Source organism: Agelaius tricolor, unplaced genomic scaffold (genome assembly GCF_023055355.1).
Source record: "Agelaius tricolor isolate 1412-34295 unplaced genomic scaffold, bAgeTri1.0.p SCAF_14, whole genome shotgun sequence".
Classification (NCBI taxonomy): domain Eukaryota; kingdom Metazoa; phylum Chordata; class Aves; order Passeriformes; family Icteridae; genus Agelaius; species Agelaius tricolor.
Genome location: NW_027269274.1, coordinates 15,600,515 through 15,624,572, shown reverse-complemented (window position 1 = coordinate 15,624,572; position 24,058 = coordinate 15,600,515). Strand labels below are relative to the sequence as shown.

Genomic DNA, 24,058 nt, shown 5'->3' with positions numbered 1-24,058 from the left:
TTTGAGGACAGCTGGTGTCCTCAGAGCTAAGCCATCCTGTGTTTGTTTGTTCCATTTCAGTCCAGACACTGAGCCAGCAGGGGTGGCAGTGCAGCCAAACCTGGAGTGCAGAGCCTTGTTCCCAATGCCCTGACAACAGGACTTTCAAGGTGCGTTGTCTTAGGACCTTGGGTGACCTTGGGCTTGGGGAGAATAATTTTTTTTGAACAGCCACATCCAACAAAGTCATGTTCTCTATCTAGATGGGAGGCAGTGAAGCTCAGGAACTCAACTCTATGGACAACTGGATTAGAGGCAGAGATGATTTTGGTGCTCAATATTGTTCCCCTGTATCAAAGAGATGTATTTAGGTAACCCCCCACTAGAAGGTGAAATAGGAGCTTTCCTTTCCCCCTGTTTTTTATTGAGAGAACTCTGCTGGTCACAGAGTTAAGTTCTCCTCCCCATATTCATAGTAAGCTTTTTTTTCCTAATATTTTAGTGTTTTGTACTGAAAATGAATTTTAAATGTTGAAGGATAATGTGGGAGTTTCTGAAACTGAATAGGTAAACATATGCTGGGATTGTCTTATTTAAGACATTCCTTGTTTGCCACAAAGGAATAAGAGGAATCCAAAAACTGTATTGCATTTAGCTGTAGCTGTCATGAATGCTATAGGAGGTCCCACAAAAGGGCTGAAGGTATTTTATTCTACCCATTTGTCAGACTAATCACTGTCTTGTGAGAGGGGTTATTTCAGTAAAGAATGAAAGTCAGCTCTCAAGTGAGAAGGAAATGAATGATGTGAAGAGATACCTGACTCATAATTAACTCTGTTCGACAGGTGAGCATGCACAGTGTTATATAATATTGTATGAACATAGTTTGAAGGCAGTGTATGGTGAGTCACAAATTCTGCATTCTAAAACTTTATAAGGCATTGCATGAAGTGATTTTTCTCCTCCTAGATGCTGAATTACTTTGAGTAGCAAAAAACCACTTTTTTTGTGCCATATCCTGCTGGTTGTTAAGTACAACTCTTGCATGTCTCTATCTCCCTCAAAAGTCTCCAGATGACCCCCCCCCCAAAAAAAAAAAGGAATGAGAAACTGGAATATTTTTTAAGAATGCATTGTATTCAGTGCATTTTCAGAATCCAAATTCCTCTCATATGTATTTTAGAAGCTCTTGCTAGTAGAGTCCTTCCACAATGTGTATATTACTATGTTCATTGAGTTACTGTCACTGTTGATTTTAAAAGTCTTAAGGTTATTTCTTAGACAAACAAATCATGCTGAGGTCAAAGCAAGTTTAATAACACTTCTTGTTGAATTCTAAAATATAAGAGGATTATTCTGCTTGAATACTTGGCAGCTGTGAAGTGTTTTAATGAACAGAGCCTTATTTCTATATGGCTATTAAAGCAAACAGTGTTGGTGATATATACATGTTTGTACAGCAAGCAGAAATGTCTTGTGCAGACTTTTTGCACCTCTGTTTCAAATACATTTTTTCTCAAGGGATGCAGCCTGGAGCTCATGGAATGATTTTGTAGTGCAAAGATGCCAAGCACTGTTTAGCAAAGAGTTTTCAAGTGCAAGTGCTCCCAGCTGCAGAATGTGTTCCTGTCCCTTTGCTCTGTTCTAACCAGAAAACCCTTCTGCCTGTCCCCAGCAATGCACTGGCACCAAACCTGCCACAGAGAGTGGCACCCTGGGCTTCATCTTACAGAAGGCACAGGAAGGAGGAAAATGTACATTTTGCCTCAGCACCTGCTCATCACCACCTTTATAATTCAGGTTTGCAGGGTATTGGGATTTGGGATGTCCTAGCCTCCAGAATCAATTCTGATCACAGTGATGGCTGAAGTTGTGCATAACTGACATGAGCAATAAGTGAAGGCAGTGAGATTTTGCAAGGTAAAAGAAACAATCTGCAATTGAACTTCTTATCTCTGATTATTGCTGACAGGATAAATGTTCCAAAAAGAGCAAGAGCTGTTCCATTGTAGTTTTCTTATTTCATATATTGATAGGCTTCTAAAGCACACAGCAATTAGATAAATTGTCTACCAGTGCTCAGAGTGAGGGGCTGATGCAAATTTCCTAAGCCAGTCAAATGACAGGTAAGACAGAGACTGTTAGGCAGATCCTAGCAAAAATGGGTGTAATTTCTACTCTTGAAGAAGGCAAGACAGAAATCATCTTCAGCTGAACATATATATATATACAGGAAAAAAAAGCTTAGTATTTAGAACACAAAGGACAGTTCAGATGGTGCAGAATTGATTATGTACATGTTTTTGCATGAATTCTAAGCAAGGAGCTTGCCAGTTCCTGTGACAAAATATTGTAATTTATTGCTTCCCCACATTAAATAACCAGAAGGCGGGTTTTTTTGTAGATCTTTAAAATGTCTGTTGAATGTCACAGATTTCTAAATTGAAAAGGTTAGGAAAAAAGCGCTTTTTGGAAGCAGACGTTGTGCAGAACACTTGTTTTTGCTCTTCTAATCAATACATACAATACATACATACAATTTCTTAAAATCTGCCTAATATACTGCGAAGTATGCGGGTCAATTATTTAGCAGTTATAAAAAAATGTAGCACTATCCCATCCTTGATATTTTGCTATGACATGTATTTTTGCTGCATATTTTTGCCTTTCCCTTGAGTAGAACATTGGTTTGTTATATTATTTCATATATAAAAAAGTATTAGTGCCCTATATGTAAAATATTTCAACAAATAACAGTTGAATTTACAATTGAAACTGATAAGGCAGCAAAACCAGTTATCAAATTACATATAAACAGTGTATTAAAATATGTGAGGCAAAATGAACACTACAAAGTCAAAAGCTATGCTGTAAAGCTGAGACACTGTTTTTTCAAATGTTGCATATCACAGAAAACCCTACTTCTCTGCATTCTTCAAAAAGCCCCTTTATTCTTTTATCCCAAAGCAAGGACATAAATGAAATCCTTGCTGAACTAATAATGCAGCCAGGAAAAAAATTTGCAAATTTTTGTTTAACCATTTGACATGCTCATAGAGATTAACTCGGTGCACAAGGCCTGGGGAACTAATCTAAAAAGCCCTCTGGGGGACACTTTGGTTGGAGGGAAGAACAACTGGCACAGCAGTGACCCCTGAAGTGTCCTTTGCTGGTGAATGGCCTGTGACTCTCATGTTTTCCTTCCTGCAGTTCTGCACTGCATTGGAAATGTTGCATCCCCAGGCTTGGATATGTCTCTGACCCAAGAGAGGTGCTCAGAGGAGAGAAGGAAGCTTAATGAGACTCAGTGCCTAGTCTGGTAAGTCTCCATGTGACTCCTTGTGTTGACCCCAGTCTAGTTATTGCTGTGAAGGAACAAGCTTTATATGATCAGGAACAAAGACACCGATGTCTTCTATGATTTCTTTCTGAAAAAGAAACAAAATTAAAACCAGACAACATAATTTGGCCTCCACTGGCACAAGACTTTTGAGCAGAATAGGAAAAATGACCTTTTGCCATCCTGAGAACAAATTATTTTGTCCTCATTAATGAAATGGCAAGATTGACTTGCAGCAGAGGCAAAGCAGTTTTATTAAGGACCATGGCCCCTGAAAAAGGCTGGAGGAGGATGGGGGTGAGTGAGCCCTGCAGAGCAGTGCCCTACAGCTCCAGCTGTGCACCTGCTTTGCTGGGACTGGTGGGACAGGATGGGGATGTGGGCAGAGGGGTGGAGGAGCAGGGGCTCCTCCTTCTCGTGCAGGACATGCTGCCCCCAGGGGCACAGAGCAGGGCTGCCTGCAGCAGCAGCCCCTCTGCGCTGGGGCATCTTCTGTGCATGAAACAGCTGCACAGGGGGACACTGAGGGGGAACATTGCTCAGCTGCACCAGGGGTTTTGAGTATTTGTTTTGCTCGTTTCCAAAATGAGTCCCGACTCGAAAGCTTTTTCAGCAGCTGCAGAAATCTACAGTCTTTAGCTCACAGTCTGTCATTTTGTGTTACATCATGTACTATTCCAGGAGGTAGAGCTGCCTATGATTTCATAGCACAGTTGATTTTCTAGCTTAATTCCTCAAGGGACCTTAAAGGAAATGGAAACCCACAAATAAAATGAAGAAATTAAAATATATTACTAACTCTAAAATGCAGCATTTATTTGGATTAATAAAATACAAAATTGTAATGATCCTTTACACTGGATTTGATTTTGGTTCTGCAATGATTCAATAGGTTCCTACTTCCCAATCTCACTTTGTCTTTACTTTGGAAAATGTTTTTGTAGAAGAGGAGTTCCTCTCTGAGGGAGGTGATACTATGGAAGATCTCTAATTGTTCTTTACAGGTTTTAAGTTTTCTGGGCTACTGTCAGTCTGTATAAAAGTTGTGATTTGAAGTCAAAGTCCACCTTTCATCCTGAAACACCTTATTAGTTGGATAGTTAATTACCCCAGGTTCCCCAAGTGGAACACAAATACTAAGCTACTAAAAGACAAAAATTTTTCATTTATTAAATTTTGAAGGAACAGTTGAAGGAACAACTCAAACAGTTGAAGGAACAACTCAACAATTCTAAGGCTTGTATATACATTGTCTGGTCTTTTTGGACTAACTAAACTTCAGTGTCGATTGAAGGGGTTCTCTCTGACATGGAGGTTTCACATACCTCTAAAAAACCAGGAGTTTGTCCCATTGTGCCAAATCAAGGAGTGTGTGGTCTGTGTCCTGGAGAAAAATCCAGCCTGGTTTAGTTCCAGATGCAGGCTGACTCTCTATGTAAAAATCTCTGTAGAAGTTAATATTTCCTCCTTTGCTGTTAAGAAAAGTGAACTATTTTAGAGTATCTCATCACAAACTGTTGCCTCAGGGCAGCCAAAAGCGGAGAATGTTGTGCTGAGAAGATGCAGGAATGCTTTAAGAGGGCATTGCCTACTGTGGGAATCAGAGAGCAATTGTTTTGACTTCATATTCTCGTGAAGATTTTGTGACACTGTGTGCCAGTTCAGTAACCTGGTCCTCCTTTATCTTGTACCTATTCTAAAATTATATTACCAAAAGCAAGCATTTTCTGTTAACTCAGTTGTTAAGCCTGTTCAGTCATGGTGGTGAATAAAATTGTTAGCTGATAGGTCAGTTTATCTTTTGAAAAGGACTTGAGGGTGCTGGTGGATGAGAGGCTCAGCATGAACCAGCAATGTCTGCTGGCAGCCCAGAAAACCAGTTGTGTCCTGGGCTTCACCCAAAGCAGTGTGGGCAGCAGGGGAGGGAGGGGATTCTGCCCCTCTGCTCTGGTGAGACCCACCTGGAACACTGCATCCAGCTCTGGGGCCACAGCATAGGAAAGATATGAACCTGCTGGAAACAGTCCAGAGGAGCCACCAAGATGCCAAGATGAATTGGGGGATGGAGCACCTCTGCTATAAGGAAAGGCTGAGAGAACTAGAAAGAGAAGGTTTTGGGGTAACCTAACTGTGACCTTCCAGTACCTGAAGGGAAATTAGAGGAAAGATGGAGAGAGATTTAGGAGCGTGAGTTATAGGACAAGGGGGAATGCTTCACATAGAAAGTAGGTTTAGATTAGATATTAGGAAAAAGCTCTTTACTGTGAGGGTGGTGAGGCACTGGCACAGGTTTCTCAGAGAAGCTGTGGCTGCCCCATCCTAGAAGTGTTGAAAGCCAGATTGGATGGCACTTGGAGCAACCGGGTCTGATGGAAGGTGTCCCTGCCCATAGTAGGGGTTTGGAACAAGATGAGCTTTAAGGTCCCTCCCAATCTAGGCCGTTCCATGAAATGCTGCTCCTGCTCTGAGCTGGGCTTGCGCTGTGTCCCGTCTCCATCACCAGCTGGGCTCTTCCGGCTGTTGCGGAGTTGGGAAGGCGCCGCTGGAGCGGGAGCGCCCGGCCCGGCCCGGCCCGGCCCTGGCGGGGCCGCTGCCGCCACCGCGCGGCCCAACCGCGTCAATGCCCGGGGGCTCCTCGTGCCAAAGCCGGCTCCCATAAAAACCAGTTGGAGTTACAGTTATTCCTCCTCTTTTTCCGCCCCCTCAGGCTTTGCAGCTGTTTCTGTTTCGGCTTTATGAGGTGACAAGCCAAACTGTCCAACAAAACGTGGCTCAGTGTCACTTACTGCTGCCTGTGGCAGATGCCTGGAAAGGTCAGACCCCTGCCTCAGGTAGCACAGTGAATCCTCATGTTTATCCCTTGAAGTTACCCCCCTTTGTCAGGGAAATGTTTATGTGCAGAGAGAAAATAACATGGGTCCTTCTTACTGGAGTGTTGGCAGATACTGGAGCACGTCCAGAGAAGGGAAATTAAGATGGTTGAGGCATCTGGAGCATCAGTCTTATGGAGAGCAGCTGCAGAGGCACCTGGTAACTGCTTGGAGGAGGCTTAAGGAGACCTTATCACTCACCTGTCTGAAAGGAGGCTCTTCCAGCCAGGTAGGTGTTGGTCTCTCCTCCCAAGTAACAAGCAATAAGAGGAGAGCAAACAGCCTCAAGTTGTGCCAGGGGAGGTTTAGATTGGATATTAGGAAAAAATGTCTTCAACAAAACCTGCAACAGGCTGCTCAAGGAGGTGATGGAGTCACCATCCCTGGAGGGATTTCAAAACCAATTGGAAGTGCTTGGGGGCATGGTTCAGTGTGGCCCTGGCAGTGCTTGGTTACCAGCTGGGCTCTCTGACTTCAAGGGTCCTTTCCCACCTGAACAGTTCTATGGTGCATGCTTCCTGCATTTCTGTTGCATTTCTGTTTCCCTGTTTAGCTTATCTGCTAGTTTACAATGGGTTTTAATCCCCCCCGTGTCATCCACCCTTATAGAGATCAGCACAAGCCATAACATACTGGAAGTATTTTTTTAATTTCTGCCATCACCCTTTACTGCCACAAGAACAAACTCCAGAGTCTGAGGTAGGACAATATTTTAGTTGCTTTTCCCATTTGATAACTGGAGAATTGCTTAAAGGAGAGGGGAATGGCAATGCTTCCTCCCCTCTAGCTACAATCAATACTTTTTTATAACTAAAAATCTGTCTCTGCAATTGCTCAACACTGATCAGTTTCTTCTGTCTCTCCCCATTTCCCTATCTTAACAATGGGAAAACAATCCCTATTTGTTTGGGTTTTTTTTTTTCTGGTGTTTTTTTCCTTTGTTGGTTGTTTGGGTTTTTTTGTTTTGTTTTTTTTTTTTTTTTTTTTTTTTTTTTATCATGGGATGTACTCCTCTGCCACATACATCTACATCTATACATCACTTCCAGATTACTTAAATAATGTTATTAGGAAAAATGACTAAATGGGGAAAAAATGCAGCCTGGAAAACTTGACTCTGAACATGGAAGGAATAAAGTGGAGAGTCAAATGGCTCAGAGGAGGAGGTTTCATGCAGAAGACAATTGATGGAGAGGTGGCTGCTTTGCATGAGGTTGAAGAATTTTGGTTGTTTCTCCAGATTCTCTGAAGATCCTGATTTAAACTGCTGCTGTTCATAGTCTGTCACTAAGAAGCTGTAATCAAGTAGGGCTCAAATACTTCCCTCCCCCATGCTCTTTGTAGCTGCTGCTGTTAGACAGGAAAAATCTTAGTTCAACTCTAGCATTGCTAAGAAAAATGTGACCTCTGAGCTGGAAGCGCCGTGCTTCTGAAGGGAACGTTCTGTAACACAGAAAGATAGAATCTTTTTATATATTGCTGCTTAAACAGTGATCCAAAATAGTCTGGAACTGTCCTGACTTACACTGAGTCCAAGTCTTGCCTGTTTGTAAGGCTTCAATGCACTGTATTATCAAATCCAATCTGGTGCAATTCCATCTTGCTATTTGAAGGTGTGTTTGGGGTGGGCTTTATGTGGTGGGTTTTTTGGGTTGGTTTTGTTGTTGTTTGGCTGGGTTGTGTGTGTTGGGTTTTTGTTTTTCCTTTTTTTCCTCCACAGAAGGAAGATCCTTTCCCCTTCCTATGGCGAATCTTTTCCCTACGTTTTGGTTGTGTTTCTCCTTAGGTCAGGGAAGGCTGGTGGGTTTGCCTTCAGTTTAGAAAGGGATTGGTGGAACTCGGAAGCTTTTTCAGCAATCTTTGGGAAACAGCGCTTGTTGAATGTTACCCCATCTCCTCCCGTGAGCCAGGCTGCAGTTCTGGGCTGGCTTCGGGGGAACCGGGGCTGTGGCGCCGCGCCTCAGGTTTGGCGTGCTGAAGTTCTTGGCCATTCGTCCTTAGTTCCTTAGGGGACACCACCCTCCGTGCCGTGTCCCCTCAGTGTCCCGCCTGGTGTCCCCTTAGGGCTGGGGCGGTGCTGCCGTGTCCCCTCAGGGCTGGGCTGGGGCGGTGCTGCTGTGTCCCCTCAGTGCGGGGCGGTGCCGCTGTGTCCCCTGAGGGCCGGGCCGGGGCGGTGCCGCTGTGATCCCTCCGAGCCGGGCCGGGCGGTGCCGCTGTGTCCCCCCCAGGGCCGGGCCGGGGCGGTGCCGCTGTGTCCCCTGAGGGCCGGGGCGGTGCCGCTGTGTCCCCCCCCAGAGCCGGGCCGGGCGGTGCCGCTGTGTCCCCTGAGGGCCGGGCCGGGGCGGTGCCGCTGTGATCCCTCCGAGCCGGGCCGGGCGGTGCCGCTGTGTCCCCCCCCAGAGCCGGGCCGGGCGGTGCCGCTGTGTCCCCCCCAGGGCCGGGCGGTACCGCCCCGCTGACGAGATCCGGCGCGACGGCGGCCGCGCCACTTCCTGGCGGCGGGAGCGGGGCGATGGCGGCGCAGGACGTGCTGGGCCAGACCGCCCGGCTGGCCTCGTCCAGCGCCCTGCTGCAGGTGCGGGGCCGCCCCTCCCTCCTTCCTCCTCATCCTCCTCCTCCTCCTCTTGCTGCTCGGCGGGGCGCCGCAGGTGCTTCCAGTGCGGCTTCTTTCACAGGTGCTGTTCCGGGTGGTCACCTTCGGGCTGAACGCCTTCACCCTCCGCTACCTGTCCCGGGAGCTCATCGGCGTGGTCAATGTCAGGTGAGGGAGCTCAGAGGCACCCGGCAGGGCTGTGGGGCAGAGCTTGTGCTGGTCTGTGCCCCGTCACTGGCGATGCTCTGAGTAATGCTGTGCAGTCTGCTCTTGGCCGTGTCGCAGTGTTTGGTCATTTCGTGCCTCCCCAGGTCTGTTTTGGCCTGAAACACCGGTAGCACTGGCCTGGGTTTTGTGTTTAAACCATCTGTTTGCAGAGGAAAAACTAGATACAATGTGCTTTTCCTATAGGATATATTGTATCTTCATATTTGGTCTGCAACATGTATTCTTGAAATTTCTCTCCGTTTTTAGGAGCTGGTGATAATTTTAGTTCATTTACCCATGTTTGCACACCTGTAGGAATTTGTTTGCTAGGCAGTCGTGTAAAAACTGTGATGCTACCACATGAAGGGTTTACAATTTATAGAAAAGAAATAATTTTCTCTCCTTTTTTTGTTTTTTTTTTGGTCCTTTTCACCGCCTTTAGGCTGACTCTGCTGTACTCAACAGTTGTCTTCCTCGCCAGGGAGGCATTTCGCAGAGCTTGTTTGAGTGGGAGTGCCAAGAGAAACTGGACCAAAACAATTAATCTCTTGTGGCTGACGTAAGATACCTTTAAAAGTTTACTTCCTTAGAATTTCTCGTTTTTGTCTGGGAGCTCACAGAATGAGAGGAAGTGTTTATTTACTGAGGTAATTATTTCAGAAGCCTCAGTTATGTTTCTGATCTAGGACTGATGTAGGAAGCTGCTCAAGTCTGGTGCTTGCTTTAGCATTTTTGGACTTGATTTCTTGTTGGAGCACATGAGGAAGTTCATTGCCAAAAGTGCCATTTCTTCTGTTGCTTGAGTTTCATTTGGGCCATAGCTGTTGAAGGAAACCCCTGTTGCACAAATATGTAGCCCTTTGTTTTTTCTTCCTCTTCCTGCTCAGTTTTGTGATTTTATTACCTGATGTGCATTTGTGAACCTGCAACATAAATGTTTGGGTAGGAGAGATGTAAAAAGGTGAAAGAAAGCATTGGCATTAAACAACAAGGAGGAAGTAGGGTTGGCTCTTTCAGCTGTGGTGCTATTTATAGCAGAACAGCTTAAAGTCCACAGGGTGCTGCAACAAGCATTCACACATTGCAGTGTGATTAGGATGAAGTGGATTTTATGGCTTGTTTCTCCCTCCTGGTTCCTGATTCTCTCTGCTCTCTCCCTCTGTCAGCTCTAGCTGCTGTTTAGCCCCAACTGGGCTGGGCTGGGAAGTAAATTTACCTGCCTGATATGGTTGAAAACTACCCCTGCATGATAAAATAGTATTCTCCCATTGGGGCACCTGACTTTCCCTGGAAGTGCCCAGCTGTTAACTGGATCTGGCCCAGGAATGGGGGTTATGTGTGGTCATCTGCATCCAGGTATAAAGCAGAGGGATTGTCCCTGTCAGGGAGGGGTCTAATACTAATATTTAAAATGTGTTGTTCCTGTTCTCTAAGCTGTACTGTAGTCAGCTTTCTGCTGTGTGGGAGCTTTTCAAGTGAGCATTAAATGACAGAGATGACATTGACTATGTGGATCTTTTTTGTTTTAAACTTTTCTTTGCAGAATAGCATAACTTCAAATGAAGGTCACCTTCAGTGAAGCATCTGAAATATGTCCTAGGAGATTGATGTCAAGTATCTTAGGGGTCTGATAGTGTGAGGGTCAAAGAGATCTTGCTCCAGTGATGTAAAACTTGAGGGACTCTGCTAGAAACTTTGTGTTTCTGAAGCAGTGTCAGCAGAACAGGATGTGCAGGCTGATGTGGGATCAGAATTGTTTGGTCCTAAGGCACAAAAATGCAGATATTTGACCTTATGGGTCTGGAGTAGAAAATGGACAACAGAGAAAAATGTTTTCTGTGTCTTGTGGAGTGCCTTAAGAGTGTTCATTACAAAGGAAAATATTCATTCTTGGTATAGTAACTATGGGAATTAATTCCTCAGGGCCTTTTTTGTATAATCATTGTGGCCATGTGTGATATTGTAATCTAATTTTCTTTTTCCCCCCCTTGTTTTGTTTTTGTGTTGTTTTGTTTATTTGTTTGGTTTTGGTTTTGTTTTGTTTTGTTTGTTCTTTGGGTTTTGTTTTGTTTCTGCTGAAGTTACATTTCCATTAATTAGTTTTTATGTTAACTTTTTAGAGTCCCCCTTGGTGTCTTTTGGTCTCTTATCTTGGGCTTAGTCTGGCTACACTTGCTTGAAGTACCCGACCCTTCTGTGGTTCCTCACTATCAGGCTGGTGTGGTGGCATTTGGTCTTTCTGCCATTATTGAACTCCTGGGAGAGCCATTCTGGGTTTTAGCACAAGTTCATTTGTTTGTGAGACTTAAGGTTAGTAAAGTCTGTGGGGTGTGTGCATGTGGGGGGAATCTTTGCTGAAAAGAACAGATTGCTGGCTTAGATCTTTGTATATTCAAGTGTATAAAAATCCCTGTGAGTCCTGTTTAGCACTGCATGGCCTGGTTTGTAACATACCCAGGAATTTGTACCCATTAAAGCCAGCAAGTTGGTTTATTTAGACATTATTACCTTAAATCCTGAAACACAGGTTTTTGATTGGAGGGAGAGACACACTGCTTCCACAATTCTACATGAAATATTGAGACTATGATAGTCTCAAGCAAAATTTTCTCCCTTATGTCCCATTCAAAGTGGAGGAACTGTGAAATGCTAGAAAGGAAAACTTACAGAGCAATGACAATCTAAGCTGGCCAGCTCAGCAGAAAGGAACTGTGATAAAGTCACACTGACTTTGAACACCTTACATTCCTACATCAATTCTGTGCATTAAACTTATATATTTTAAGCTTGTGTATGTGGTTAGGTTGGCAGAAAATAACCCTTCTCTGTTTTGTGTTTCCTAAAGGTAATTGCTGAAAGCCTTTCAGTAGTGTCAAAATGCATTTTGACAGTTACTTTAGTAATCCTTTATCCTCAATGGGGCCTTTACATTTTTTCCTTGGCTCAGGTAAGTTCCCTTTGTTCTCTCTCAGCTGAATTTTAATTTTCCTTTGACATTTAGCCTGCTGAAGAACTTTGGGGAGCTGAGAGAAAAAGCTCCTGGGAGGTTTAGGATTTAGAATTTATATTTGGTATTTTCCTGATACTCATTATTGACTCGGTGCTTTGACATTGAGTTAAAGGGAGGTAGAAAGAAACACCTTCCATCTGTGAAGGCTCATCTTGCAAATAAGGTTATGTTATTCTAATCACACAGAACTTTATCAGCCTGTACCACCAACCTGCAGTACCTTATCAGAAAGTGCTAATCAAGTGCAATTAATTCAGGTTAAAACTTTTTCTTGATGACAATGAAGGAAGGATAATTTTTTTCCTTCAGTTTTTGCCCTGGCTGTTGTAGATCGCTTATAATTGATGGAAATTGGAAATGTTCTATGAAATAAGAGATGTAGGCAGTAGCTGTTCTGTCAGCTTGATTTTTGATTGAGTAATTGCTTCATAATTGGACCTTCAACATTCTATAAATGATGAATAAAGCATGAAAATTAGCAAAGATCTATGATAACCTACAGGTTAAAAAAAGAGAAAAAAATCGACACCATTCTTAAGAACTGTTCAAATCCTTACCTAGTTAAATATTTGGTAGCATAAAAACTACTTACATTTTCTTCTCACTGTATTTTCACCTAGTATATAATTCTGCATTTCTAAGTTAATTTTGTTTCACTGTTTTTCTTCTCTCCTTCCTGATCTTCCCAGCTTTTATATGTCAGTGTTCTGGTAATGTGCTATGTAATTTATTTTGTGATGTTTCTGGGATCTCCTGAAGCCACAAAGAAGTCATTTCCAGTTGCTAGAGTGAAAGCTCTCTTACCTAGCTTCATGGAAGATGAGGTAGGTTGTGCAATTTATTTCTTGATTTTCTTCTTAAAATCTCATGTGAGGGCACTTTGAATGTTGCTTTTAGACTGGGGAGTTAATTGAGTGGTTTTGGGGTTATTTATGCACTATAGAAGATATGATAGATTAAGTAAGAAATATTGCATAGAAATTGTTTGAAGTTGGTATTAGTAAAATTATTTTTAGAAAAATCATTCAACTTGAACTCTTTGTGGTTTGGGGTTTGTTGTTGCTGACTTGTTGCAAAATATTAGTAGATATTAACTGGAGATAGACCATGTGCACTGTGCAGGGGAATGACCAGCTAGCACTGGATCTGAGGCAGAAAACAAACCAGAACCATATATTAGTGGATTTTTGGTATTTTGATCTCTGCACAAAGTAACCATGATGTTCCACAGCATCCTAGAGATACTCAAATATCTCTCAAACAAAAATGAAGCAAAGACAGAAATGAAAAGAATCATTGGGGAAGACAACATTCTGGATAAGATTTACAGATTGGAAATATAAAGGTGGTTCTTTGCAAGTCTTATAAGGACAGTTTGAAGAGCAGTAAACAATTCATATCTCCAGTGAGGGTGGAAGTTATATTGGCATGTTAAATACCTTGGATGTTGTTTTGTTCCTAACTCCAAACTTGATTAGTATTTTCTGTAGAATCCTCTTATGGGTACTTTGTCTGCAGCAACAGCACTTTTCAACAAGGGAATCAGTTTTTGCCAGATCAGTGATGTTGGTGCTTGAATTCAGCAATACTTTACATGAGTGGTTGATAACTGTGGCATTGTGGGTTTCCTCACCACTGCAGTTAGGGCTACCCTGCAGTGTTGCAGTGCCTTGCAGTTTCCTATTTCTACTCTGTAATGTCAATCACCTTTGTTACATCTCAGTTTTCTTTTTTGCAGACCTTTGTGAACTGGAAGGAAGCACGCTTGACTTGGAGTTTCTTCAAACAATCCTTCTTGAAACAGATTTTGACAGAAGGTGAGGCTTGACAGAGAAGTGTGAAGGAAGAGGGGCTCATGAAAACTATTTGCAAAATTGACTTAAAGTTTCAGAAAGCTTGGCTGGGGGGAGATGAGGCACATGAGTGCCAACCTGAATGGTTCTCATAACTAGGTGCTGTCCTGTTTGACTTTGTCTCTTGAATACTTGATATTGGAAGTGCCTGAGCAAGTTATTGGGAAAGATTTAGGGGCTTGTTCTGAAGTTCTTTATTTTGAACTTACAGGTGAACGATATGTGATGACTTTTTTGAACGTGTTAAATTTTGGAGATCAAGGTAAGTGTGATGGTATTTGGAATAGTGACAGAGTTTTCTTAGTCACTGCTCTTCATGTGGTTCTGAAAATGACTTGAAGTGTTTGAAGATAGCTTGAATATCTGAGAATGTTTCAAAGCCTTTAAGCTGCATTTCGGGGAATAATTAATATAAACTTTAAAATAATAGAATTATAGAATAGCCTGGGTCAGAAACAACCTTCAAGATTATCTTGTTCCAGCCCCCTGCCATGGATGTTCATGAGATCTTTATCTTTCTCTTCTCCTGTATCAGTAAATCCTTATGTTCCTGTTCTTATTCAGTGAACTTTATCAGGATCCTCTAAATTCCTCTACAGCAAGAATTGGAAGTGTGGTTTGGTGCTGTTCTAGATTCACTTCTGTCTAGTTGGTGCTTTTGTCTTACCTTTGCCATGAGCAAACCTTGCAATTTTAAGCTGTAGTTGCTTGACTGTCAGAATTTTTAGAGAATACTGCTTCCATGTTGCACAAAATACCACTTGTTTTCTCCTTTTTTGGAGATGTTAAATTAGAATTCATGTTATTATTACAGACTTGGAATTAAAATATGTCTAAAACTCTGAGATTGCTTTTTTTTTTTTTTTTAAGGTGTCTATGATATTGTGAATAACCTTGGTTCACTGGTGGCCAGGTTTATCTTTTTGCCTATTGAGGAAAGCTTTTACGTGTTTTTTGCTAAAGTGTTGGAAAGAGGCAAGACTGTAAAGGATCAGAAGCAGGTATGTTTATTTGGATTAATTACATGTCAAATGCTTGATTTTGTTACAGATAAGTTGCATCACAGAAGTGTGGCAGACAGAAATGTGTGTTTAAATTTGAGTATTGAGGTGCTAAAATTGAAAAGTGGAGAATAAAAATGTTGAGTCAGACTGGACCAAAAAGAAAAGTGAATAGGTAAAATGCTAATGAAATAGAAGTGAAAATATGCAGTAGCATAGTGCTGCCTTGCATCTATAAAGGTAACCTCAGCTGCTCCAAACAGTGTGATGGAAAGCCTACTCTACTGTGTATTTCCAAATATAGCAAGCCATTATTTAAATAATGAAATTTATTAAATAAATGCTATCTGGAAGTACTTTATTTACTTAAACATATCAATAGCTGTTAAATAATGTTTCTGAAGAGTGCAGCTTTGGGAAGAAAAGAATTGGATTTTTCTTGTGTGTTTGAGTTATATGAGGAGGATTAATGAGTAAGAGCTTTGTTCCACAGGGTAATATTCTTGATCTCTCATGAAGGTCAGTCTGTAGCAGTCCTGCTAATTGCACATCAGAACACAATGAAATCCTGTGCTTCAGGTTCCTGGTGGGCTAAGGGAGGTGTCTGTGCATATTTGATATAAAACCTACCTGGTGTGTAGAACTGAAAAAATGGTGGAATAATAAATCTGTAAAAAGCATTACCAAATTAAGAGCACGTGTGTGGATAATTCAATAACAAAGGATAAGTTTCACACCTTTTTTCATGATGCAAACTGATTTGTTTCTCTTAAGGAGCATTTCTGCACAAGAGTGGTTATTATTACATTGATTTTGGTTCATGTGATTTGCTATGTTTTTTTTCAGGATGATGTTGCTATGGCTGCAAATGTACTGGAATTGCTGCTGAAACTTGTGCTCCTGATTGGCCTCACCATCACCGTTTTTGGCTATGCCTATTCTCAGCTGGCTCTGGATATTTATGGAGGCTCAATGCTCAGCTCTGGAACAGGTAAAGATTTATAGACCTGGCAAAAAAACACCACTCTTTAGAAAAAACCCTACAGCTATTATGAATCTTTTATAAATCAGCAGTTTGTGGTTTTTCCTGTGAAACTGCTACTGAAATCTGTGATTTAGCTCATCACAATCCTTTGCCTTGCTTATTTGTGTTCTTGTCAAGATATCTAGACAGGAAACTTGTTCAAATGAACTTAACTTTCTTATATTGGTATTAACATTACATTACAAGTTCTGTCTCTTATTATCAGTGCCTGTAAAAACAAAGTGGATTGATAGAAGAAGTCAGTAACTATTTATCTTATTAATGTGGTTTTTAGGTCCAGATCTCCTGCGGTGTTACTCATTGTATGTCCTGTTTCTTGCTGTCAATGGAGTAACAGAATGTTTTACATTTGCCTTAATGTGCAAAGAAGAAGTGGACAGGTAGGAAACAGTGTCTCCAAAATGTTCCTGTGAATTTATTTGTGCTGACCTGAAAAAGGACCTGGTGCCTTTGCACAAAATAATATCCTGCCCCACAGAAAAGCAACTCCTTGCTAGGCTGTGTGCATTTAGATTTAGATGAAGAAACTTTAGCAAAAGTTGAAAAGTTTGGGTAAAAAAAGGTCAGAAACTAAGAAATAGAGATTGTTAATTTAGCTTTAGGCATATCACTAACTGGTAATTTAAATGTGTGTTTTCTGCACAGATGAGCTTGAAGTTACCCTTTTTAAGACAATTACTTGACTCATTGAAAGCTTGCAACTATTGACATTTTCCATGTACAGGTACTGGACATACACTAAGGCATGATTCCAGCTGTGGGTGTGAATCCAGTGGTTTACTACTTTGTAGGAGGTTGGACTAGGTGACCTCTGAGAGCCCTTCCAGCCTGGATTATTTCCTGGTTCTGTGTTTAGGCTGTCCCTAATGTGGCCCTTTCAAATTAATTTATTTTCCACAATCAAAGTGGGAGCTTTTTTGAGTTAGCAAGGGCTGCTTTCACCACCCCTTTAAAATGTGCACTCATTTTCCAAGTCACTGTTTATAACAGAAATGAAATAAAGTGTTGATTTGTTCCTGAGCATTCATTTTCTTTAATATATTCCTAACATAAAATAGCAAAAAGTGCACAAGTTTTTACATTACTAATAATTGTGATTAAATTTGATTTTCTGCAATGAGTGCACAACTGATTAGTGTAATAGAATTTCATTCACATAATGTAGTTCTTGGTTTATTTTGGTTGATGTATTTTCTATTCTTTCAAATGATTTTTTTTTATCCTCTCATTTCTCAAATTTATTTTCACTAGAAGATGGTAAGAGAAATTCTGTTACTGATGTTAGAAAATAAAAGATCATTAGTAAATGAATGCTGGAACTGCATGCATTGTCAAATTATTTATTCCTTTTGTTTTTTTCCCTAGGTACAATTTTGTTATGCTGGCCTTGTCTTTCATATTTCTGTGCATCTCTTATTTCCTGACCCACTGGTATGGCAGTGTGGGCTTTATCCTTGCCAACTGCTTCAACATGGGCATCAGAATAGCTCACAGCACCCACTACATCCATCACTACTTCAGAGAGAGCACCCACAGACCCCTCGTGGGCCTGCTGCCCTCCCCAGCTCTGCTGCTGGTTTACATCCTCAGTGCTGTGCTCACGGCTTCCTCAGAGGTGAGCTCCTTCCTCTCTGCTCTCACTGACCATGCTGCTGACAGGTGGCTTTTGTGTCCACAGAAAGAGGAATGCCATCAGGAAAAGAGGCTTTTGAGGGTAGACTGGGAGATTTGCATTACAGAAAGGCAGGATACATTGTTAAGAGATTCTTCATATTAATGTTTTCTGCTGCCTGTACAAGGTGGATCTGAGAAATAAAATAAAATTTAATGCATTTCTGCTGTGTGTAGTTAACCCATATTCTTACTTATTAATAATGGAAATTTTGCAGTGGCACCAAGAAATTGGCATTAAAAATTCTGTAATAAAAAAAAGTAATAACCAAAACTAGAAGAAAACCAAAAATTGCTAAGAGCACATTTAACATATTTATTCAGTACTAGATGGTATTCGTGCAGGGTGATTATTAAGGGGATTGGAGCTTTTCAATGTACAAAAATTTGACAGCTTGAAAATCCATTATGCCTGAGAAAGGAGAATTTTATATTTTAGAGTGGGAGATTTCCAGTTTTGTTAGAAAATAGCCTGATATGTTGCTGTACAGTAGCAGACTTGCCTGATAGCACCAGCAGAGTTTTGTGTCATCTCAGTTAACACATTTTGTGTGCCAGATAACAGCAGCTTCCTCATTTACCAGATATCTACTGAATGGTTATTTTTTGCTGAACTTAAGAACTTAAGGAAGCAAATATTGTGACTGCTGAAGACATTTTATTGTAGGATCAGTGCACGTGCACGACCGTGCTTGGCTCGATGGTGACGTTGGCGTTGGACCTTATTTCTTGTTGTGACAGTAAATGCACTTTGTGCTGACTGGTTTTCCTGCAATGCCTTGTTTTCTCTGTTGTAGGTGTTGTTCTGCTGTGACAAGGGCTGGATGGCCAGGCTGATCCACATCAGCACGGGTGCCCTGTGCCTTGCAGCAACCCTGGTTACAATGTTCTGCACAGAGACCAAGCTCATCCACTTTGTCAGGAGCCAGTTCCTCTCCCGCTATCTGAAGAAAGGAACATGACCTGCTCCTGTGCAGAACAGTTCTTGTATGTGCTTGCAGTAAAGGGCTGTGTGTTTTTTTTCCATGAGATCTGTGTGGAAAAAGGTTTCCACATGTGTTTGGAAGCATTGATAAGGGAGTGGCAATGTTGACAACTGCCACATGAATATTATTTTGTCTTCTGAACTGGTCAGTACAGCAAAAGACAGGTGAATAATTTTCTCTTTATGCATCATTCTTGTCTAAGCTTTTCTTCAAAGAGCCTCTGGAGATGTAAGCTGATCCCGTGACATGACCTGGTTGACAGACTGTGTGTAGAGAGCTCCCCTGCCTGCCACTGGGCAGTGTGGGGAGGCCTGATGTGGTTTTGAGGGCTCTTATTTGGCATGGGTGCTGCTTAATTGGGGAGATGATGTTCAGGGGAAAAAACCCCACACCAACCACAGCAATGAATGCCATAAAACAACACCAGTGTGAGTGTTGTGGAGCAGAACACAGTGTGGTGCAGGGGGATTGAGCTGTCACTGTTTGAAGTGCAAAGTGGGGAACAGAAGATCCTGATGTTTACAAGTAAATTAATGGAATACACAGCATGTGTCCCTGCTGGCTTTGTGAGATTATTTCATTCAGCAGATCCTTCATGTCTGAGGGCATTGATTAACTTGTCAGAAATACCCTGAAGCCTTAGCTGGAAGAGGTTTTGGGTATTGTCTGCAGAAGGTGTTGAGTACAATCACTGATGGTGCAGTTCGTAAGGTTACTCATAACACTTCTTACTTTCATTCCATTGTTTTTTGGGTTTGTCTGAGATTTCAAATGCCAACATGATCAAACTTATCTCAATAAAAATTATTTTGTCTGTACAACTGAATGTTAAATATATTTAATAAGATTTTTTACAAGGAATTATGCATATCAAAGATGTCTTCATTGGATAGTAAATACTTCCTTTTGTTCCAATGTTTTCATCGTATCTTGTTTCTTTACTTGTTCAATGTCAACCTCTGGATTGTTTGGGTTTTTTTGAATTGATGAAAATTTGGATGTTCAGAAGTTCTAAAATTCCATGTAAGGGTGCTGGTTTAGATGTGCTGGTGGTGTATTGTATTGCTGATCTAAGATCTCAACCAGGCAGTTTCAGAATGTACAAGTGGCAGGTTTATAATCATCAATGTTCCCTTTGCAGTTTTTAGATGGACCAAAAAATGTCAAGGTATAAGAAAATGTGTGTTCAGACATGTGCAGTTGAAAGCTTTTAATTATGTAGCAGCTCTGCAGATCCTCAGACTGCTTAAAAAAACCTCACTGCAATGGCATTGTGGAGTTCATTGTGGGGACCTCAGTGCCCAGGCTGAAATGCTTTCTAGTGTCAGGGCCTTCAGCTTGTAGCTAGAAATAATTTCTAAACTGGTAATTCCCATTTGGAAAGCATTGCCAAAGATACTTTGTATGATAATTTGGTGATTGAAAAATGATTGTAGAGGAGCCAAAATGTGACAGTGAAGGGAAGGTAATGGCCTTGCACAGCCAAGGGCATTTGTCTCCATTGCCTGGCTGGAAGGAGTAGATGCAGTCGTGCTGATTCTTCTTACACTTTTGAAATCTGTCAAAATGAAACAAACTCTACATTATTCGGTCCTCTTAATTGAATTCAGTAGTTCTTTGCCTTTTACATTTTTCTCCTCTGAATGGTCCTACACCTTTTTTTCCTTTTTTCTGTCTGGTGTGGAGTTAGTTATGGAGTACAATTTCAAATATTGCAGAGGGTTGAAACTTCTTTATTATGAATGGTCAATGCTTACAACGGTTGCTTCTCCTTTACTTGTTGGTAGTAAAAAAAATCAAGATAATTGAACCTAAGGACTGTATTTTAAGGTCTTTTTCTGTATGCCTTTGGGATCCTACTGTGGTAATATCTCAATCTGTACAGTGAATTTTTATAACTCCTTGGAATGAGAAATTTTGTACAGCCCTGCACCTAAAGTGCTTTGGAGATGGAAGAACTTCTCATACCAAATTGAAGCCTGAAGTCATTCTGCCTTGTCTGCTCTTACAGCCCTAGCTGTACACTGATGTTACTTCTGCTACTTGTAATCTCAGAAGTAGGATAATGTGAGGAGTTCTTCTTCAGTGACGTGACCTGTGTAGTCTCATAAATATTATTTAATATAAATGAATTATTTAATATAATATGAACTAATTTAAAGACAAGTTACATTTTTATACCACTTTGTGTTATTTCATATTGGAAATATGATTTTTCTTATTTCATAATGGCAAAAATCACGTCTCAAATGCTGTTTTCTATGAATCAGGAAGACATCTAAGGTGGCTTAATGATTGCTCATCAGCAAATTAAGGACACATTCCTCATTTAAACATCATCTGCAAGCAGCTCAGTGATGGTTGACTGGTGTTTGTGATACTGGATGTTTTATTTTTAATGTTTTATGTGGCAGGAAACTGCAAGGAGAGACAGGAAGTAGAGACCTATGAAACTCTGCAGATTTCTTTATTTGTCAGTGGGATCCTTAATGTCAGAGCTGTTAATTGCTTTATTGCTAAAGCAGCAAACTCTCAAACTCAGGGACAAAGTTGAGCTTGAACTTGACCATGTTTCCCTTTTGTTTTAACCCATTCATCAATCAAAAGCACAACTGTCTAAAGTGTCATGGAGCTGTTTTGTAGTGTTCTGAAATCTTTTTGTTTCAGCCAAAGGGGAACGAAACATTTTCTTTGGTGGAAAAGGTTATGATTTCATGCTTTGTGGTGTGTTTTTCTTATTTGTTGGATGAATGATTTCCAAGGTAACACTAAATAAAGTCTATTTCCTCTATATTTTGTTTTTGTCTTCCACTTGATGATTATTGGAGTTTTATTTGTATCATTGGTACAACTGATGCTTGAATTTGGTTGGATTTTCTAGGATATTTTATGTGTAAATTCAATTATCAACATACACACCATTTCCTAACACACACATGGATAAAATTTGCTGTAGTAGTTATGTTGAAGTGGCATCATTACAGTGAATTTTTCCCTCTTTGTTTCTGTCAAATTGTTTGTATGAATTGGAATGGCCAAGTTCCTTTGTTTGCTTTTACAGTGCATTGTGATAAAAACTGATTCAGTGGCCAGGAATAAATCTGATATTTAATGAAATTTTTTTAGCTGAATTAGTTTGTAAATGGCAATGCTGCTATTGGGAACTAATCAATTAACCAGTTGTTCAACTGTTTGATTTTTCCCTAGTGCTGTAAATATTTTATTTGTAAAAAAATTAGGGCAAGGGGAGCCACTTTTTGGGAAAAAGAAATGAGAATTTGAAGCTTTGCCTAAATTGATAATCTGCTTTAGCAGGCACAAAAGATAATAGATAAAAGTTTGAATCTTGACCACAATTGAGCACCCATGAAGGGTATTGGCTTCTTAGTTCATGTGAAGGATTGTGTGAGTACCTTGAGGTCAGTCCTACAATTCCTTGGATCTGAACAGTCCTTCTATCTAGACTTTGAAATTCTTTTTGTGGACTTTATATTGCTGTCTGAACAACATACTTGTTTTTGTGTGTGTGGTTTAATTACCTGATTTTAAAGATAATGCCAAAGAGAGGGGATCTGAGGATTTTTGAACCATGTCAGTGCTTCAAGAGATGTGCTGAGCTGTAATGGTTTTGTTCAGCACAAAATGCATAACTCATCTGCATTCTGAGGGTGCTGTGGAAATGGAGCTGGTTTTCAATATAAGCTGAAAATGAAGTTTGAAGCTGTGCACATGTGAGGTACAGCTGGGCCCTGGAAACAGCAGGGCCTGCTCAAAAGTGTGAGCAGCTGGGGATCTAAAGAAAACTGATAGGAAGTGCTTATCTCTGCTTCACTTTGGATTGCTTCCACAGAAAGATGTGTGTTCTCTCCAGCTTCTGGTCTGAGCTGTGCTTCATGCTCTGCCTTGCTGGGATCTGGGAGGAGGAGTGGCCCCTTTTCAGAGGGGTGTCTGTCACTGTCCCCGTAGTGAGCTCTGGTCATGGGATGGGTGAGTGTGTGCCCCCCATGCAGCTAAGAAGGATTTTCTGGGAACTGTGGGGAAAGGTAGAACACCTGGGTGTTCTTTGTCAGACTTGCTGGTTGGATGTGGTAAGGGAACCTCTGGCAGAGCTCTGTGTATTTGCTGGCAAGGTTTTGTGAATCATGGATAATGTGTTTGGCATCATTTCTCTCCAAAGTTCTGTGCCATCCCACTGAACTGAGAAAGTGGCAAGGAACATAACCAAGAGGGCAGATATTTTATATCCTTGGCCCACTTAATAAGACTGAAATAATTAAAGCTGTGTCAAGAAGAAAAAAACCCAACAGAGATAGCAGTCCTTAAAGACACATCAGGTGTATGAGTAGTTCTAATCCAGCAGTAAACAAGAGCCATGTTTTGTTTTTTGTGATACTTTTTGCTCCAAAAAGGGAACAACATAACAGAGCTTGGGAGAAGACTGCAAGGTTTAGCTCCTAACATTCTCAAATGCAGAAATATTCCAGACTTACATCCTTGTGGCCCCCCTAGGGAGAGGGGAGTAGGAAAGTTCTGAAGGGATGTGCCTGTGTCTCAGAGAGGAACTGAGGCACAGTCATGCACTATCTGTGAGAAAGTGCCTTGTCATCACTTGGGAATCTCTTCAACTCTTTTTTTTTGTTTGTTTGTTTTGATTGCTGTTTCATTCATATGTTGGCAAGCCATTCATAACCAGCTCCTGTATGTAGATGTGTCCCTTTTTTCTGTAAAATGTCAGCCTAGCCAGTCTCATTGCAAAAATCACAAGAGCCCTGCCCTGGGCTGGCTTGAGGAAGATGTTGGTCAGCTTGCTGAAGGTTGTGTTTGCCAGCCCTGACAGCACAGAGTGAGGAGGGAGCAAATTAGACTTGCACAGAAAAATTTAATTGTGGTTTCTTTTTTGTTCTGGATGCTTGACTTGGCAGTGCTGTTTTCCTAATGGACGGGGGTTTTGGGAGTAATTTTATAAAACAAGTGCCATAAAGTGCACTCATATGCCTTCTCTTATCTGTGTAATGATTTTTAGCAGTCTCTCAGTGTGGGTGAGGAGATGTTATGGGATGAGGAAAGGGAAGCCTGCTGAGTACAGTACATGAGCAAGGAACAGAGTGTCCCTCTGGGGAGAGGCCTTTAGTCTGAGAGTTCCTTCCCTCTCTGAATGCATTTCTGTCACTGCAGATAAAACTTTTAAGTGTGTCTCTGCTTAAGTGCTTCTCTAGGTAACCAGGAGAACGTGTTGGGAAGAACCAGAGAGTGCCCATGAAGCTTTGCTGGTCAAGTAGGGTTTATTGATGCATTGAAAATACAGGCAATAGTGTGTGATTATGTTTGGCTCTCACTAATAATTCTCCCATTTGAGGTTGACTGTGTATTAACCTGTGGAAATGGTGGGGTTTTTCTGTGGTTCTTTCAGAATTGTACTGATCAGTTCTAGTATATTTTTCTTCTCCCTCAGATGACTTCATTACACAGCAGCTTCACACACATTCATCTGGGAGCTCTGCAG

The 24,058-nt window shown here is 41.3% G+C and overlaps 1 protein-coding gene and 1 long non-coding RNA gene across 3 annotated transcripts; both read left to right on the top strand.

The window, feature by feature from the left end:
* Positions 1–43: 43 nt before the first annotated feature.
* LOC139595989 (uncharacterized) lies at positions 44–8,466 on the top strand. 2 transcript variants are annotated; one of them, XR_011681196.1, is made up of 7 exons: positions 44–149; positions 825–881; positions 1,655–1,779; positions 3,190–3,298; positions 6,027–6,150; positions 6,253–6,418; positions 6,799–8,466. It is a non-coding gene; the product is annotated as an uncharacterized lncRNA (long non-coding RNA). The 2 variants fall into 2 exon arrangements; XR_011681197.1 differs by lacking the exon at positions 6,027–6,150 and having other exon boundaries at positions 6,799–8,465.
* A 100-nt stretch (positions 8,467–8,566) lies between these two features.
* RFT1 (RFT1 glycolipid translocator homolog) lies at positions 8,567–21,346 on the top strand. The gene is made up of 13 exons (XM_071439902.1): positions 8,567–8,764; positions 8,865–8,950; positions 9,432–9,548; positions 11,110–11,299; positions 11,835–11,936; positions 12,689–12,823; positions 13,738–13,816; positions 14,064–14,114; positions 14,723–14,853; positions 15,700–15,844; positions 16,173–16,278; positions 17,264–17,513; positions 18,367–21,346. Exons 1-13 carry the CDS (start codon positions 8,702–8,704, stop codon positions 18,529–18,531), a joined length of 1,620 nt encoding a protein of 539 aa, XP_071296003.1. The 5' UTR covers positions 8,567–8,701; the 3' UTR covers positions 18,532–21,346.
* The last annotated feature ends 2,712 nt before the right edge of the window (positions 21,347–24,058 follow it).